The 16890-nt window shown below is 33.9% G+C and overlaps 7 protein-coding genes across 7 annotated transcripts; 4 read left to right on the forward strand and 3 right to left on the reverse strand.

Moving 5' to 3' along the window:
• Window positions 1-160: 160 nt before the first annotated feature.
• RO3G_14921 (uncharacterized protein) lies at window positions 161-1344 on the forward strand (the record flags this gene model as incomplete). Its single annotated transcript, XM_067669505.1, has 4 exons — window positions 161-510; window positions 566-1015; window positions 1068-1144; window positions 1205-1344. 4 exons carry the CDS (start codon window positions 161-163, stop codon window positions 1342-1344), a joined length of 1017 nt encoding a protein of 338 aa, XP_067525606.1.
• Window positions 1345-1692: 348 nt separating this feature from the next.
• RO3G_14922 (uncharacterized protein) lies at window positions 1693-2547 on the forward strand (the record flags this gene model as incomplete). Its single annotated transcript, XM_067669506.1, has 4 exons — window positions 1693-1800; window positions 1855-2115; window positions 2172-2250; window positions 2534-2547. 4 exons carry the CDS (start codon window positions 1693-1695, stop codon window positions 2545-2547), a joined length of 462 nt encoding a protein of 153 aa, XP_067525607.1.
• Window positions 2548-2839: 292 nt separating this feature from the next.
• On the reverse strand, window positions 2840-5184 carry RO3G_14923 (uncharacterized protein; the record flags this gene model as incomplete). The annotated part of the gene is made up of 7 exons (XM_067669507.1): window positions 2840-3298; window positions 3346-3524; window positions 3581-3951; window positions 4004-4645; window positions 4693-4814; window positions 4860-5107; window positions 5166-5184. The coding sequence occupies 7 exons, from the start codon at window positions 5182-5184 to the stop codon at window positions 2840-2842; spliced, it is 2040 nt and encodes a 679-aa protein (XP_067525608.1).
• Window positions 5185-6505: 1321 nt separating this feature from the next.
• On the forward strand, window positions 6506-8863 carry RO3G_14924 (uncharacterized protein; the record flags this gene model as incomplete). The annotated part of the gene is made up of 4 exons (XM_067669508.1): window positions 6506-7775; window positions 7881-7965; window positions 8017-8624; window positions 8682-8863. The coding sequence occupies 4 exons, from the start codon at window positions 6506-6508 to the stop codon at window positions 8861-8863; spliced, it is 2145 nt and encodes a 714-aa protein (XP_067525609.1).
• A 414-nt stretch (window positions 8864-9277) lies between these two features.
• On the forward strand, window positions 9278-10058 carry RO3G_14925 (uncharacterized protein; the record flags this gene model as incomplete). The annotated part of the gene is made up of 5 exons (XM_067669509.1): window positions 9278-9396; window positions 9483-9517; window positions 9562-9856; window positions 9908-9930; window positions 9991-10058. The coding sequence occupies 5 exons, from the start codon at window positions 9278-9280 to the stop codon at window positions 10056-10058; spliced, it is 540 nt and encodes a 179-aa protein (XP_067525610.1).
• Window positions 10059-10570: 512 nt separating this feature from the next.
• Window positions 10571-11692, reverse strand: RO3G_14926 (uncharacterized protein; the record flags this gene model as incomplete). Its single annotated transcript, XM_067669510.1, has 4 exons — window positions 10571-11115; window positions 11163-11405; window positions 11466-11607; window positions 11663-11692. 4 exons carry the CDS (start codon window positions 11690-11692, stop codon window positions 10571-10573), a joined length of 960 nt encoding a protein of 319 aa, XP_067525611.1.
• Window positions 11693-14526: 2834 nt separating this feature from the next.
• Window positions 14527-14775, reverse strand: RO3G_14927 (uncharacterized protein; the record flags this gene model as incomplete). The annotated part of the gene is made up of 1 exon (XM_067669511.1): window positions 14527-14775. The coding sequence occupies one exon, from the start codon at window positions 14773-14775 to the stop codon at window positions 14527-14529; it is 249 nt and encodes an 82-aa protein (XP_067525612.1).
• Between the last annotated feature and the right edge of the window lie 2115 nt (window positions 14776-16890).

Genomic DNA, 16890 nt, shown 5'->3' on the forward strand with positions numbered 1-16890 from the left:
AGGCAAAGCAAGTGTTGCGCTATTCATATCTACCGCTGCCAAAAGTATACGGTTTCACATGCTGCGACAGTGAAGGGTTCTTTGTTGCCTTGTATAAAAAGCTCGTGTTTTTACAAGCTTTCTTTCTATATTATTTTTTATAATTCAAAACAATAAAAACATGACAGATCCTTTTGTAGATAACAAAGAAGAATTTTATTTACACATCAATCCAACTTTCGAGAGTGAAGATACTTGTAGCTTTGAAACATCAAGCTGTCAAGGAAAAAAGAAGGCCTTGCTAATTGGTATCAATTATATGGGTGCTGACGATGAAAACATTGAATTGAGCGGTTGCATTGATGACGTTGAAAATATCAAGGAGTTCTTGATTTCTATGTACAACTTTGAAGAAAAGAACATGACCATCTTGACGGACGATTTTCCTCGTCACAGTAAATTCTATCCTAGCCGAGAAAATATTTTGGATGCAATGAGATGCTTGGTAGAGGATGCACAACCCAATGACTCGTAAGTATTCCATAGAATATTCAACAAGAACACGCCTTTCTGATATTTTCTATAGACTTTTTTTACACTACAGTGGTCATGGTAGCCGAGTAAAAGATTTGGATGGTGACGAAGAAGACGGTTATGATGAAACGATCCTTCCAGCTGATTTTCGAGAATTTGAAGGCACCTCCGGACACATTCTGGATGATACTATGCATGATATACTTGTAAAACCACTCTGTAAAGGTTGTCGTCTTACATGTATATTTGATACTTGTCACTCGGGCACAGCTTTAGACTTACCATTTATTTATTCAACAAAAGGTGTCCTTAAGGAGCACAACCTGTTCAAAATGGCCGGCAAAGGCTTTGTGTCTATAGGCAAACTGATTGTATCGGGCGATATGTCAAATGCATACTCTGATTTGATTGAACTCGTAAAGGGACTTTTAAAAGTACGCGAAATAGAAAGAGAAAATAGACAAAATAAATTTTCTCCAGCAGATGTGATTATGCTTTCAGGGTAATTTTTGGAGATGAGTGAGCATAAACAATGCTAACATTAAAATAATTAGTTGTAAAGATGATGAAACTTCAACAGGTTTCTCAAAAATTGGACGCCAAGGTGGTGCTATGAGTTATGCATTTATAAGTAAGTTTTTTTTTAAACAAACAACGATAAAACAGAATAAATAACCATAAAATCATATAGCTTCACTTCGACAAGATCCCAATCAGTCATATGAAGTGCTGTTAAAAAATCTTCGCAAAATATTAACTCTGAGGTATTCTCAACGACCTCAGTTAAGTGCGTCTCATCCTATCGACGTCAAACATCAATTTGTCTGTTAATGCATTTGTAACATTTGTAAAAAAAAAATCATCCTCCGCATAGATTTCATTCCCCTTAATTTTTGTACCTTTTATTTATTTATTTCTTTCCATAAACAATTATAATAATAATAAAACAAACTAAAAAAAATGGTATATCTCCACTGAATTTATGAATTTGACTTATTTAAATATGAATAAAAACAGGAATTCTTATTTGGCAAAAGAAAAACACCGGCGGAACTACTTAGGCAACACCAAAGAGCAATAACCAAAGCTCAAAGAGAACTCGATAGAGAAAGAGAAAAACTAGAACGCCAAGAAAAAAAGTTGATTGCAGATATAAAGAAATCAGTCAAAGAAAATCAAATGGGTGCATGCAAAGTGATGGCAAAAGACCTTGTCCGTACAAGACGTAATGTTCAAAAGTTTTATCAAATGAAGACGCAATTACAAGCTGTTGGTCTTCGTATCCAAGTAAATATATATATTTATACGTCCATTATTTTACATTGACTATTGTGCATTCAGACTTTAAGATCAAGTCAACAAATGGCTGAGGCCATGAAAGGAGCAACAAAAGCAATGGGTGCAATGAACAGACAAATGAACTTGCCTAAAATTCAACAAATCATGATGCAATTTGAAAAAGAAAGTGAACTCATGGACATGAAGGATGAAATGATGGGCGACGCTATTGATGATGCTTTTGAAGAAGATGAGGACGAAGCTGAAAGTGACGAAATTGTGAATAAAGTGTTGGATGAAATTGGTATAAGTTTCAACCAAGAGGTATACATACATACACGATATGAAAAATACATTTACTTATCATTCTGTACATTTAGCTTGGCGAAGTACCCACAGGTATTAAACAAGTTGAAGCTCCTGTAAGCTCCTCTGGTGAAAGAATTGCTCAAACAGAAGGTAGCCTATCAGCTGATGATGCTGCTTTACAAGCAAGATTGGATAATTTAAGACGAGAATAATACCCACAATATGTGTATTTTTTATTAAAGTTATGTTAATTTAGTATAACTTGGTGGTGCAATTTTGCGTTTGATTATCTTTACAATATATAAGGGACAGCTACTTACAGCAGTGATCACTGCTACTTTCCAAATGAATCGCCCAGTTAATATAAATGACATGTCTTTATAAAAAAGTGAGTTTATAAAATGTTTTCTCTTTATGGTTTTTCTTACCAAAGTAAGTGGGCAATAACCACATGGATCCAAAATAAACCAATACCGTGATAACTTCAGCTAGCACCATTAATTTATGCCAGGTATTAATCTCCAAGGCTACCATAAGCAGTTCGTTACAAATTAATGCGGTAAATGAAATGGCGACAATGTGAATAAATTCGTCTTCAAAAAGTAGGATAGAAAGAACCATGATTGCACCTCCTTGATAGACACTAATCAGTAACCATGTAAAAAATGTTCTATAAGACAAGGATCGGCCCTAACAATCAATCTTAATTTTCAGTTTGTTGTTCTTCCTTGCAAAACTTTTATGTTACCTTTGTGAGGTCTTTGTATAATTCAGGATATATCATTGCGATCTCCTCGCTTACATCTTGATCCAGAACAAGTGAGAACACAGGTGCATTTGTATAAATAGTCGCATAGCCAACAATAAGCATGCCTTGATAGATAGCAATAGGAGCAAAATACAGCATGGCAGAAAATACAGCCTGCATGATTGAAATGATCAAACCACGGTGTATGACAAACTGAGATAGCTTGGCAGAACGTTTATAGCTATTTCTTCCATGCCACAAGAGTAACTTTGTTAAATGACTAAATTGGGTTACTGAGAAATCAGCAGCAAGTGAGGCTTGCTTTCCTTCTTTTCCGACAATACCGACACCAACATCAGCCGCTTGAATCATACTCACATCATTACCACCATCACCAATACATAGTACTTTTTTCTTGGTGTACTCTTTAATCAAACGAGTAATATCTGCCTGTATAAAGCGATTAGAGACAATATATTTATCAAGAAATCACATACTTTTTGAGTAGGAGAACAACGACAACAGACGACCACCGGCAAGAGAGATGCCATCTCAATAAATTCCTGTTTATAATATTCTAGACAAAGTTGGAGTGATTCACCATCGATTACTAAGCAGTGATCCGTCTTTGTTCTTAGATTGTCAATCTCCTCAATAGCTTCAGTCACGGATTTCACTAAAACAAGCATTAAACAGGGAAAGTGAAAGATATATGTTGCATAATCTACTTACATTTTGCAACCTGGTGAATACCTTGATTCCGTGATACTAGCTTGGAGGAAATAGCAATACAGGTGGCCGTTTCAATTTTGTCGCCTGTCAACATCCACACTCTTAAACCAGCATTTCTCATCTGTTCCAGGGTATTCTTCACGCCCTCCTGCAATTTATCTTCTACGCCTGTCAATCCCAGCAATTCCAGATTTGATTCCAAGATCTCTTCTACAACTGATTGCTTCAATGCATTACGATCATGCAAAGACACCTCCGCTTCATGGTATTTGGCAGTGAAATTTGCGTAGGCTTCTTCGGATAGATGCTTCTTACCTACAACAAGCGTACGCAAGCCTTCTCTAGCCATATTGTCACATTCTTCATTAAGCCTATGTAAATTCAAAAGTTAACATAAAGTAACAGACAGTTTATTCTGCTTACCAATCATTATATTGAACAATCCTTGCCATAACTGTATCTGCTCCTTTTTCATAAAACGTAATTTCTTCCGATTGTTTATTCTTGACAATGATACCCATACGTTTTGTTTCACTTGTAAAAGGAAAAATATGGAGCACGTCAAAATAAAGCATTTCACCTGTTGCGTTAACGCGTAATTGAATCGTATTCACATCTCTGTGGAACAACGTCAAGCCCATATTCTCTGTCCATTTGACAATTGCGACCTCATCTGGGCTCGAGGCCTGATAAGTAATATCACCATCCATGTTAATCACAGGCGTCACATTATGACATACGGCCAAAGCCTGAACAATATCCTTGATACGAACAGAGATATGACGGCGTCCTTTGTTCATTATTTCAGTAGCCTCAAATGAGGTGGCAAGGTGGGTTTGAATCTCATCCATGGTATCTGAACTGTAAGACATGGTACCCATATGTAACTTTTTAAGCTCCATATCATTTTGTGTAAGTGTACCAGTCTTGTCTGTCAAGAGATATTCAACACGGCCTAATTCTTCTGGTAATGTGCTTGTACGAACAATAGTTCCCTTGATTTCATCATCATGTTCTATTTGTCTAGCATAGACACTCTTACCCATATCCAAATTAACACGTAAACTACACATTATTAGATAATGAATAAGATACTGAGTATAAAAGTTTACCTGATGGGAATGATGGAAGAAAAGAGAATCAAGAATCTAAAAACGTAGATATACCAAATACCACGAAATCCATTTAAGCCCACCATAATGACAGAAAGTACGAGAGTTACCATAAATAAAATCTAGTAAAGTAAGAAACTATTTGCCAACATGATGACTGTACTCACCTTTGCCAATTGATTGATTTCACGATCGATTAAGCCTACTTTTGTTTTGGGATGACTTGTATTCATGACTGCTCGTGTATCTTTGCCAGTATAAATAACAAATCCTAATGCTGATCCAGAAGCCAATACAGTATTTGTCCACATTGTGTTTTCTGCACCTAGTGGTTCAAGTCTTTCTAAGCCTGTTGTTTCATCCACGATAGTAATTGTTCCCACAAAATTATGAATGTCTTTATGCGGTGCATCAGCTATAATCACAAAGGTAATGAGATATACATTATTTGCATTGTTGCTGTGCGTTGTTACCATAAACATGTCCTCTCATATTCAATAGATCTTGATCTGAGTTTAGTCTTTGTAATGAAGGAATTGCCAAGCGTAATTTCCAATCTGTCTCACCATCTAATTGATCGGTTCTAATAAAACTAGCACCCGTCTCTTCTGTTGTTCTTAATAAAATCATGTCTGCAGGAATCTACTATTTCTATTAGCCTAAAGTAATATAACATACTTAATAAGCTTACTCTTTGATCCTTCATGATATATAATAAATCGCCCACTCTTATTTTAGAACTTGGTATGTTTTGTATTCCACTTGGTGTTAAACGATTATATAGCTGAGAATTGGCTTCTTTATCACGTTTATATCTTTGATAATCATCCAGTGCTTCTTTACTGATTGTAATGGTCAACACAAAGCACAAAGGTCCAAAATATGTAAGAATATAGCCTAAGTAGTCGGTTAGAGAAAAAGATGTTGATGTCAATGACTACTGCGTTTTACCAATTTTTAATGCTGGTATAAATTGTGATAATGCTACAAGTAAAAAATACAGATTGAAGAATATAACAAACTATAATAAAAGTCAATTTCAATATTGCACAATCCACAATTTTAGTTCTTTACCTGTTCATAAAGTACAAGCGGAACGAATGTAAAAATGTTGTATTTTTGGTTAACGATAACATTGGCAGCATATTTCCGTTTCTCTTTGTCTAATAAGTCCATGTTAATACTTGTGGATATAACATTTCTTGAATATATGAAATAATATACCACTGGCATGAAGTGAAATTGTTCTTGACGTATAGGCTTTTTTGGATTTCAATCGTGACCAAAAGCTTGTTTTTTTATTTTTGGCTGCATGTCTCATTGAAGGTGTTGGTGTTAAAATAAGCTACGTTTCGAATTAGTTTTTTGCTTTCGTATTTATCTTTCTTTTTACCCCAGTTTCTTCATCCATCAATAAAGGATCTTCATCAGTACTGTGTATCGAATCTGAAGTTCTATGTTTTTTAGGATCAAATCTTTTTGAAAAAGGAAAGAGTCTCCGTAAGGCTATTGGCCTTGAATCCCTAAACATTGTTCTCGAGGAAAAAAAAAAGGGATAAAATCTTGCTGCATTTATTGGGCCCCTTCAAAAAAGATTTGTGTTACAGTGCCGCTAAGAAATTCTTCAATTTATTTATTATACTTGCTTTTTTTTTATACTTTAATGTTTGCATCAAATAATGAATCAAAAAAGAAATTCATTGAGAATGCCAGAATAGAAAGAGAGAATAGAGAAAAAGAAAGGCTATTGAAAGCCGAACTAGAGAAAAAAGAGAATGCTTCAACTGTTATACAGCGCTGGTGGAAGAAAAAAATGGCAGCTCAACAAGCTATTGAGCAGATTTGGAAAGAGTGGGATGAGCTAATCTCAAAAAGTGAGCTATCCATTCTTGATGTTTATCAGATTACTGGTCTTTACTGTCGATTGACAAAAGCAAAAGCGCAACCTGATCGATTAAAACAGCTTATCAAGCGACTTGTAAATAATAAATTTTCTTCTGGTAGTAGTAGTGATACTGCAGCAGCAGTCGTTCCTTTTTATGCTTTATTGGTCGATATGAGATACATTGAAAAGACCAGGGAGTATTTAGAAACGCTTGTTAATCAATGTCTCACTCAATGCGCTACATTCAACAATGATACTAAATCTTTTGGACCCGAACTTCAGTTTTTACTACAGTATTTAAACCCAAAGACATACCAAACAAAGCATTTCATTGATACGAATCATGTAATTGATCTACCTCAATCTATACTTCAAAGCATAGCCCAATGTACCTTAAAATCCACCCTCTGTCAATTTGATCTAAGAAACTGTCTTGTAAAGTATGTTGAGCACATCACAAAATTACAGGAACGTAAAACAGATACACAGCGACTCAGTGCCATGATACTTTGGTTAACTAGCATGACACGGTTGACACTCTATCCAATTGAACATGCGGAGCTCACATCTGATTCCTTGGATATGGCAACTGCTTCTATTTTTCTCTGGACAAATACCTTGGCTGTGCCGGGAATTATATCAATCGTCAGCTCTACAAAGATGATTATTGATAGCCTCAAGAAATGGGTTTTGGGTGCTGTGGCTCCTTTCCTGCTCTATTCAACTAATAAAAAGACATGTATGGAGAAACTGGATGGTAACGGCTGTTTGTTTTTACTTGGGAATATCATTGATCTGTGGAACGGTAGTGATGGCGATCGGACAGAATTAGTCGAATTGGTTACCTCATTTCTACAATACAGCAAGACATATTTCTCTGACAAGCAATCCTCATCCTTCCCACATTATCATCCATTGTTCAAGTGGTCTAAAGCTACATGGGGGAACTCGCTTTCGTTTGCTGTCTTTGATAGGGTTATAAAGCAAATAGGGTATCTCTGGACTCGCCCTTTTATGGATGAGCTGTTTCATGACATCGTTCACTTCAATACATCAACCAATTCTTCATTCAAAAATGTTTTTAAACGAAGCAAGCAACCACTGCCAAACTCTGGGGGAGAATTTGCCTTATTTTCTGTGGAAGTGGAATCGATCTTCTCCATGTATTCACTCCTCATCGATACATTCACATCACACAGTAATAAGATTCTGTACAAGATTGCATTTACAACAAATCTCATGCCTCAATTGTGGCAAGTGATGAATCAGTTTGGTCCGACGGGCAATATGCAAATTTACTTAGACGCATCCAAACGAAATGACATTGAAAAGGAGCCTCTTCTTCAAGTCCTCAAAGTCTTTTGCCAAGCTTGTTCCATCTTATTCTTGTAAGCGCACATCAAGTTAAGGCACTACACTTTCTTACTTTATATCTATAGAACACTGGATGATTCTGATATCTTTAAGCATCAAAAACCTTTTTCACCTAAAGATCTAATTCAAATCAGCGCCTTTCTCAATTCATTTTATTTTTCACTCATACAGCAACCCGCCACAGAATTTCCCTCAGCTGCCATTTCCTTCAAGGCTGCAAGACAGCTTCTGTTACAGATTTATGATTTAGACCTGCATCATTCTTTTTGCCCACCGAACCACTGGTTACTTGTTTCGGTGATGCCCTCCAAACTCAAAGCATTCACTTCGCTTTTTCAAAGCAAAAAAAAGGACGCCAATGACTCTGCTGCTCTTTTCTTGGCAAACTTCAATCAAGGCGGTCCTGTTCCTTTACGTATTCTTCAATTGATGTCACATACAGTTCCATTTGACGTAAGGCTCAAGATCTTTCGAGATCGGATTAATCTTGAACAGCCCCCCTCTTTTGAAAGCAGTCATTTGATTACCGTCAAAAGAGGACAGGTCTTGCTGGATGGTTATCAGCAGTTGTCGTCTTTACCCACTTCAGCGTGGAAAGGGAAGATCAGGGTCAATTTTATCAATGAACTTGGTATGGAAGAGGCTGGTATTGATCGAGGTGGACCCTTCAAAGGTTAGCAATCTACTTACTTGTGTATACTTTTACATTTTTACTAATGCTAAAATCTAGAGTTTATTACAATCTTAATCAGTGAAGCATTTAAGCCCAATTATGGACTTTTTGAAGCAACAAGTCAAAATAGTTTCTATCCTAGTCCATCCTCTGCCGTTCACGGCAAAAACCATATTCAGCTTTTTGAATTCATTGGCAAAGTAATTGTAAACTATGTTGACAACGATAAAAAATACTAAATGGGTAAAAGGTCATAGGATAAGCTGTGTGTGAAGGTATTCTTTTAGATGTTCAATTTGCTAGCTTTTTGCTTGCCAAATTGTTAGGTCGAAACGTGTTTCTTGAGGAACTGAAAGAATTAGATGAGGATGTATGGAAGAACTTGATCTATGTAAAAAATTACGAAGGTATCATATTTACATTTACAAATTTGTTTTACTCATTTGTCTTTTTATTATTAGGTGATGTGGAAGTTTTGGGCCTTACTTTTGAAGTTGATGAAGATGTATTTGGAAAAATAGAATCACATGAGCTTAAATATGTAAATAGAAAATTACAAGTTGAATTTTATATGAATGTGATCTTAATATGTCATGTAGAGAGGCAAACAAGTGCCTGTTGTGAATAGCAACAGGATTGAATATGTTTATTTAATGGCTGACTACAAGTTAAATCAAAGGGCCAAGAACCAAACCAATGCGTTCATTCATGGTTTTAAAACGGTGGTATCAGAAAGTTGGATTAGACTTTTCTCACCTCCAGAACTACAAAGGTATAAAACAGAAAAAAAAAAAAAAAAAAAAAAAAAAAAAAAAAAAAAAAAACATCTTAATATATAATTAATGATGGTATATGTAGAGTCCTGACAGGTGAAGATAAAGATTTCGGTATGCGTAAATTATAAGTTGTAAATAGCGAACGACTAATTTAGTATTAGATGTTTTAGATATGCGTAAACATACAGTCTATGAAGACGGGTACTTTGATGAGCATCCTGTCATTAGATCCTTTTGGCAAATTGTTGAACAGTTTACATTCGAAGAAAAGAAGACACTTTTAAAATTTGTTACAGGATGCTCCAAACCGCCCTTGGGAGGATTTAGTTATTTGCAACCACCCTTCACGATTCGAATGGTATCGACTGAGTTGGATGGCCCTGCAAGTATTAGAATGATCAAGTCAGTATTAAAAATGAATACTAAATCTGGAAGATTACCTACAAGCTCAACATGGTAGGTTTGCATATAAGAATGTTTAGCCATGTTACTTATACTTTATTTTAGTTTCAACCTATTAAAACTACCAGGTAAAACAAAACAAAAACTTACAGAAGAGGAAGGAATAGACCTTGATTTTTTTTTTATAGCATATACAAGAAAGGCGCAACTGAAGGAAAAATTGTCTTATTGTAAGTGTAGTTATACAGTTTTCTAAATATTGTCGACTAAATGGAATAAATAGCAATAAACTCAAACACTGGATTTGAATTAAGTTAATCTAAAGTATAAAAACATACGCTGGATGTTATTGGAAATGCATCAGTAAACTCAGTATTTAAATACGCTTTGATATTTCCGCTTGACACGACTGCGGACAATTTTTTATTTGTTATCAATACGTGTTTATATCAAAAGTCGCGTTTTTAGTTTCAAAAACTTTTTTTTTGTTTTAAAAAAATATACAATGTAAAAAGAGGATGTATGTTTATTATACAAAGTGAGAAAGATAGGATATAATATGCCATAGTTTACATGATGGCTAAGCTTGTCACATTTTTCATTGCTTCTCTTTCTTCTTCACTTACTAAGTAACCTTTATTTTCGTCCCAATGCATTTCACCTTGTTGATATACGACTTGTCCTAATACTAATATTTGATATTGTCTATGTTTTGCAATTGTTTTATCATCTACTCTATGTGGATAATATGGACTGGATGCATTGTTGTTATTGGATTTTGTTAGCTTTGAAAAGAATCTTTGGCTTAGAGATGGTTTTATGATCATTCATAATATCTATTTCTTCATCTTCCTCCTCATCCTCATCCTCTTCTTGTTCTGGTTCTTCTTGCTCTGGTTCTTCTTCTTCTTCGTTACTGCTTTCTGTGTCCTCATTATAATTTATTCTCTTTTTTGTAAATGATCTAAGCATACGTCTTCCAGGGTCAAATATAATTAAATTTCTCTTCCCCGATTTCAATATCTCGATGCCAACCACAGTTCTACTATGCCCTTGATGTTGTAAATAAAGTGGAGGACGGTGTGTGGTATAAACTTTTTTGCCCTTTTTAGTTGTTATGTTACTTGTGAAATAAGATTGTATCCAATCAAACATGTCTTTGTGAAGCTTTTGTGGGCCTGGTTGATGGAAATCAATGATGGTTGAACGAATACCCAAGTAAGCCAATAGGGTATAAACCTCAGTTGTGCCAATCCATTTACGGGTTTTAAAAACATGATTTTTTAATTGTTTAGCTCCTAATGGATCAAAGCCTGCTGACGAGTAAGTACGAATACGTGAATGCTCATCATTCGTTTACCTTCTTGCCAGGCCTTTTCTAATAATAATTGGATAGAGGATATGTCAATGACTTGTTTTAGTAAATAATCGCCATCTTGCTTTTCCTTTTCTAAAAAGCTCATCAGCATCTGACAATTACGATATCCGCAGCCCCAACCAAGGTCCATAATCCCAGTTGAAATATAATCCGTACTGTCACTGCAAAGGTAAGCATATTGTGTATCTTCATTTTTAAGGTTAGGTTCTAATTTGGGTATAATACCTAGCAACAACAATAGTATTATGAAATGTATGTGTCTATGCGGACATTATTTTACTTTACCACTTGTTCGGCAGTCTTGTCTTAAAACTGATACTGTTTTCCAGAGATCTTGGTCAGAGTTAATACGAGAACGGTAAGGTGGGTTGGTCAAGTGTCTTTTAGTTTCTTTTGTGTCAATCGCTTCATCATCAAAATCCTTTCTCTAATAAAATATTTAAGAAAAGTTTTATAATAGCGACAACTCTGCAATTTTTTACCTTTAGTGTCACATTTATACTTTCTTTCATTCTCGCTAATATCAAGTTAGTGAATAGGAAAAAAAAAAGGATGATTCTTTATTACGTTGTCTAGTCTCTGTTTGAGTTGTCATCATTACACCTTTCTCCTTTTTTATACAAATATAATAAAAAAAGAAAGGGAATAAAAGAAAAAAAAAGTTTTTTTATTTTATTTTGTTTGTTTGGTTTTGCTGAATAACAAAAAAAAATTTAGTTTTTTTGTCTTTGTTACACTAAAGAAAGAATGAATAAGAGAGGGAGAAGCAAACTCCTTAAGTTTACTTTTTTTTTTGTTCGATTTACAGCAAAGATTTGATTTTTAGCTATAATACATTTGTTCTTACCAGTTGAGCAATCATTTTTCTTCATTGACTTAAAGTATATTTAATAATGTAACGAGCGCGTTTCAACAATTTTCGCATGCAGTAGTGGCTTTTTATTATATTCATTGTGTATTTGAATTGAACAAGTCTTTTTCCACGTTTGATAATTCGAGACAAGTATGTTTTATTTGTAAAATACATAAATTTTTATACAAAAAGCGAATTAAAAGTCTATCAACTTTGGACGTTTTAACGTTGTAGTATCTTTTATATTAGCTTGACATTTTTCGCAAGTAAGAATGATCTTCAAATTCTTTGGTAGTTCTTTGATGTTCTTTGGTCTTTTATGCTTGATTAGTACAAGCATATCATATAATACCTTGATTTACCTTTTCTTGAACTTTTTGTTGTTCGTTTTGTTGGGAGGATTACAAATCAATCGAATTTTGGTGATTTTGTTGGGTTGAGTCATTTTAATGTAGAAAGAAAATATAAAAAAATGTACATCTCTTTATATATTAAACACTGTATTCAAATTTTATCCAAGAAAAGAAGAGCTACTAGTAGAAAAGAGATCTGTTTTAAAATTCGGTTTAAAAGAAACTTTTCTGGTCAGGGCAAAACTAGTTTTGGTCCACTTTTAAAGTTTAAAAGTTTGTTCGGCTTCTTGAAAAATTGAATATCTATAAATTCACCTTGCTATTCTTGTTGTCTCTCTTTTAGTGCTATGGTAGAAGGAGAATTAAATTAAGAAAAACACAAGTATTAAAGGGTCGTCTACTTTTATTTCATTTGACGTAAACTTGCGATTTTTTTTGGTAAAAAGAAAAGAGATTCCTGCCTTTGTATGGATATTTTCAAAATGTAGGATGATAGCAGTCAGACTTATTTTAATCAAAAAACAAAGTTTATTATAATTACAACCCTATGATTAATAAAAACGACTGACCCCATTGTTTTCATGCAAAGTAATAATAAATATTCCCGAATGCATACAATCGAATAAGGCTAATATCTTTGCTCCTTCAATACTATCCGTACTAATTCATACGTAATTAAATAATTTATGACAGCATAAGGAAAAATATGAGAGGATAATAATACAGAAAATTTAATGGAGAACAGATAACAAGAACAATTTGTGTTCTCCCTATTGAGTAATCTCTTGCTTCTTTTCTCCGTCTTTGCCATACTCGAACATATTGCTCTAATAAAAAGGTAAAGTTACAATCTTACACACTATTATAAGTGCTTCAGTTATATTATACAAATTGTTAAACGCTCATTCTCAATTCCTGTTAAATTTCAGTGGCAGTATCTATTACTTTTTAAATTCGAGTTTTTCTTTTTCCTTTTTTTTTTTTTTTTCTTTTCCTTTTTTTTTTTCTTTTCCTTTTTTTTTTTCTTTTCCTTTTTTTTTTTCTTTTCCTTTTTTTTTTTTTCAGAGTACATTCTTCAAGAATCAATATAGTCTAACAATCTATGTTCACGCAGATTTTCTCAGCTTACTCTACTAGCATTAGACTTTTACTACATTTTGGGAATATCTTAAACACCCTTTCAATATACATTCCACTTTTGCTCCTGTCTAATATTTTTTGAGAAAACAGTTTTACACTTAGAGCAGATGCAATGTCATTGCTGAATTAAATGTTAATCAAGCTTTGAATGTACAATGAAGAAAGACAAATTTAAATATCAAATGCATTTGAAAAATGTCAACAGCTGGAGCGAGTCTGCAGCATGTTTAGCTTTATTCATGTTTCTGTCTTTGTGTGATGGAGTAATTCGTATACATGTAGTTATTTGGTTCTTTCATGTTATATTATGCTCAGTTACTACATCTATAAACTTATTAATTCTCTAGTTTCTTTTTACTTGCCATATAAAAAGCATTGCTTTCTTTATGATAAAAGCAGTATTACTGAACACTAATATTTCTCATGATGATTGATTCGAATAACTACTTTTTTTAAAATAATTCTATAAAGTATCCCTTAATTTATAAACCAATTTTTACATGTTTTATCCCTATTTCTTTCTTTTACTTATGCCCCTTTATTCCGTTCCTAAGGGCTTTTTAAGATAGTTATAGGCTACGTAGATGTCTTTGATTTCCTTTAATTATTCGGTTTGATCCTCAGTTTGTTTGACCACTGGAAAGCTATCTCTAGATTTTTTAACGACATTGCCACAATTCAACTGCAGTACGCTTCACTGATCCAATTTTTTTTTTTTGCTGCTCAAATCTTTGATTAAATTTTAAGGCTTTACATTTGTAAGAGGTAATCATAAAGCGAATATATTAATGTTATCTTTTATGTGCTAATACTATGGTTGTATGACATTATTTGATTAAAGGTAATCTAGCATTACGATTTATAAATTTTCTTACTAGTTGAATGAAAGAATATATAGGACGATATACGAAACTTTTTAGACAAAGTACCAAAAGTATTTATTTTCAAAATAAAAGATAAAGACTAGCCCATATAGTTACGCTAGCTCCTTCATCCCTATTTAGTTGCTAGAGTCATCATCAATGGGTTGGGCGAGCTTGGGGTTGACCGGGCCATTACACTTGCCCTTGATACAAGTGTCATGACAGTCATCGCTGGTCTTGCAGCAGTATCCTTTCCAGCCAAGACCTTGACCTTCACCACGGTTGTTGGGACGAATACAGCCTTCAGGAGAGACCTTGGGGTTGGTAGAGGCTTGGACGCTGACGAGAGCAGAGACAAAAAGCAAGATAGAGAGAGACAACTTCATTGGAGATAGAAAAGTGGATTGATAATAAAACAAATACAGTGATCGGCATTGCGCCTTTTTATATATTTTTTTGAAGGCGCACGTTAATTTAATTTTTATTTGATGTGCGTATTTTTAGCAAGGAACTAGAGGCATAGAGAAAAGCATATTACATCTCCTTTTGAAAATCTGTATTGCAACGAATGTAGGGTTTAGGTTGCAGTATTTTTAGCAATAATTATACAAAAAAGGTTATTATTTTCAGCATACAACCTTGTTTATTTCTTTTAACCCACTATATAAAAAGGAATATTCACAAAAGCATATTGCGTTTATTCTTAGATATCAACAGACTCAAGTCACTGAGACATTTCCAGCAATATTTGAAAATTAATATGCGACATTTGCTATTACAATCTAAGACTGGGCTCTGCGTGTAACGTTTTGAGGTTCATTGTACAAACCATTTATTAGCATATATGAGTTCCTAGTTTTTTGGGGCTCTCTTAATATCCTCTTTTACTGTACCGGAAGCCAACTGCTGCTTTATATGTAATCTATGTCATTTATTTAACAAATTTTGACATTAGACCCTTCAAAAACAAAAAGTGGCATCTGAAACGAAATACTTATATGTAGGCTAGCCTTACCAAGGTATAAAGTATTTCATTTAACCCGTACAACGTTGTCTGAGCATGTATACATGTAAGGTGATGCTTATTTAATCAATAGCATATGACTTCTCTGTTTAGTAAGGCTACTATATTTAGATTAAAAGACTAGTTTCAAAAGATTTCAGGAAACTTTATATTTTTTTGCATGCAATTTAAAACTCGACATTTGAGAATGATGTCGCTTGTAGCATTCTTTAGAAGGTTAGGTACCTTTTAATTATCATGAGTTTTTCATATAACAAATCAGAATGTCTCCGCATTTCGATGCTTTTTTTTCAAATTAATTACGTTGGTGAATGGTAAGTAATAGCCAAAAATTTAAATTCACCCTATGTCATTTGTGTTATAGTAAGCTTCATTCTGGATGTTACACTTAATATGAAGTGGAATTGGAAAGTTGCCAACACAAAATAAAGTAGCCTTTGGAGAAGTGTGCATAGAATATAGATTTGAAGTACTTGAGATAACAAAGCTAATTTAAGATGCTTTTATTCATAAAAAAAAGTATCATTCATTTATAGTCTTTTCTATCAATGAGCTATTCTATGTAAAAAAAGGCATTTTGATATGCAGCTTTCGGAGAAAGGACAAAGAAAATCGAAGTTTTGTTTATGCGTTTCTGTAATACTATGAAAATAAGCATCAGGCTGTTTTTCTAAACATTAATAATGTCAGCAAAGTGTAACGCGTTAACTTATGGAACAGATACATGTTCATCCTCTTATTCTTCAAAAAAAAACCCTTTTCAATTGAAAACATCGCCATCCGAAAAAGGAAACTATCTTTTCCAGAGCACAACGAAATCAACGTATGACAGTTAATTATGAATTCATTTCTAAAAAATCAAAAAGATAGAGGCTTTTTGGACTCAGTTTTCCTTGCACAGAATTACAGAGAGAGAGAAAAGAGCAAAATAGAGACACTACACGGTCATAAAGTATATATATGAGTTCAGCTGAGGTCTGGAGAGTAGAAACTATCACTAGATTTTTTTTGTCGAAGTTGTAAGGCTCTCGAAAAGCAAATAGTTGAAGAAAGGTCTGCAAATAGTACTGTTAGCATTCAAAATGGCAACCCCTAACATAGTGTTTGGAACAAGCTGTCTAATTACTATGTGGATTAGTAAAACCTAGTTGTGTAACTAAATGACTGTTCATTTCCATGCATCTAATCACAACGCACCAATAAAACAGCAGATGCCACTTTTATGATCGGCCGAATGTAGTCTCTAGACCGATTTTTCGGAGAAGCGATGATATTACTTTCTCATACCATTTAAATGGCTAGTTTATCTATAAATAAACAATGACCAATTGGATTAAACATAAGACGCTATGCGATTCTTTGGTCAACTAAATGCAGCTTCATTGCTATGTTCTTCAGCTTGGAATGAACCAGATACTATAGCATTTATCAATCTCTTTGTTATAAACACGTTAAAAAATGGTAAAACGCGCAAGGT

This window comes from Rhizopus delemar, genomic scaffold (assembly GCF_000149305.1).
Source record: "Rhizopus delemar RA 99-880 supercont3.15 genomic scaffold, whole genome shotgun sequence".
In the NCBI taxonomy this organism is placed as follows: Eukaryota; Fungi; Mucoromycota; class Mucoromycetes; order Mucorales; family Rhizopodaceae; genus Rhizopus; species Rhizopus delemar.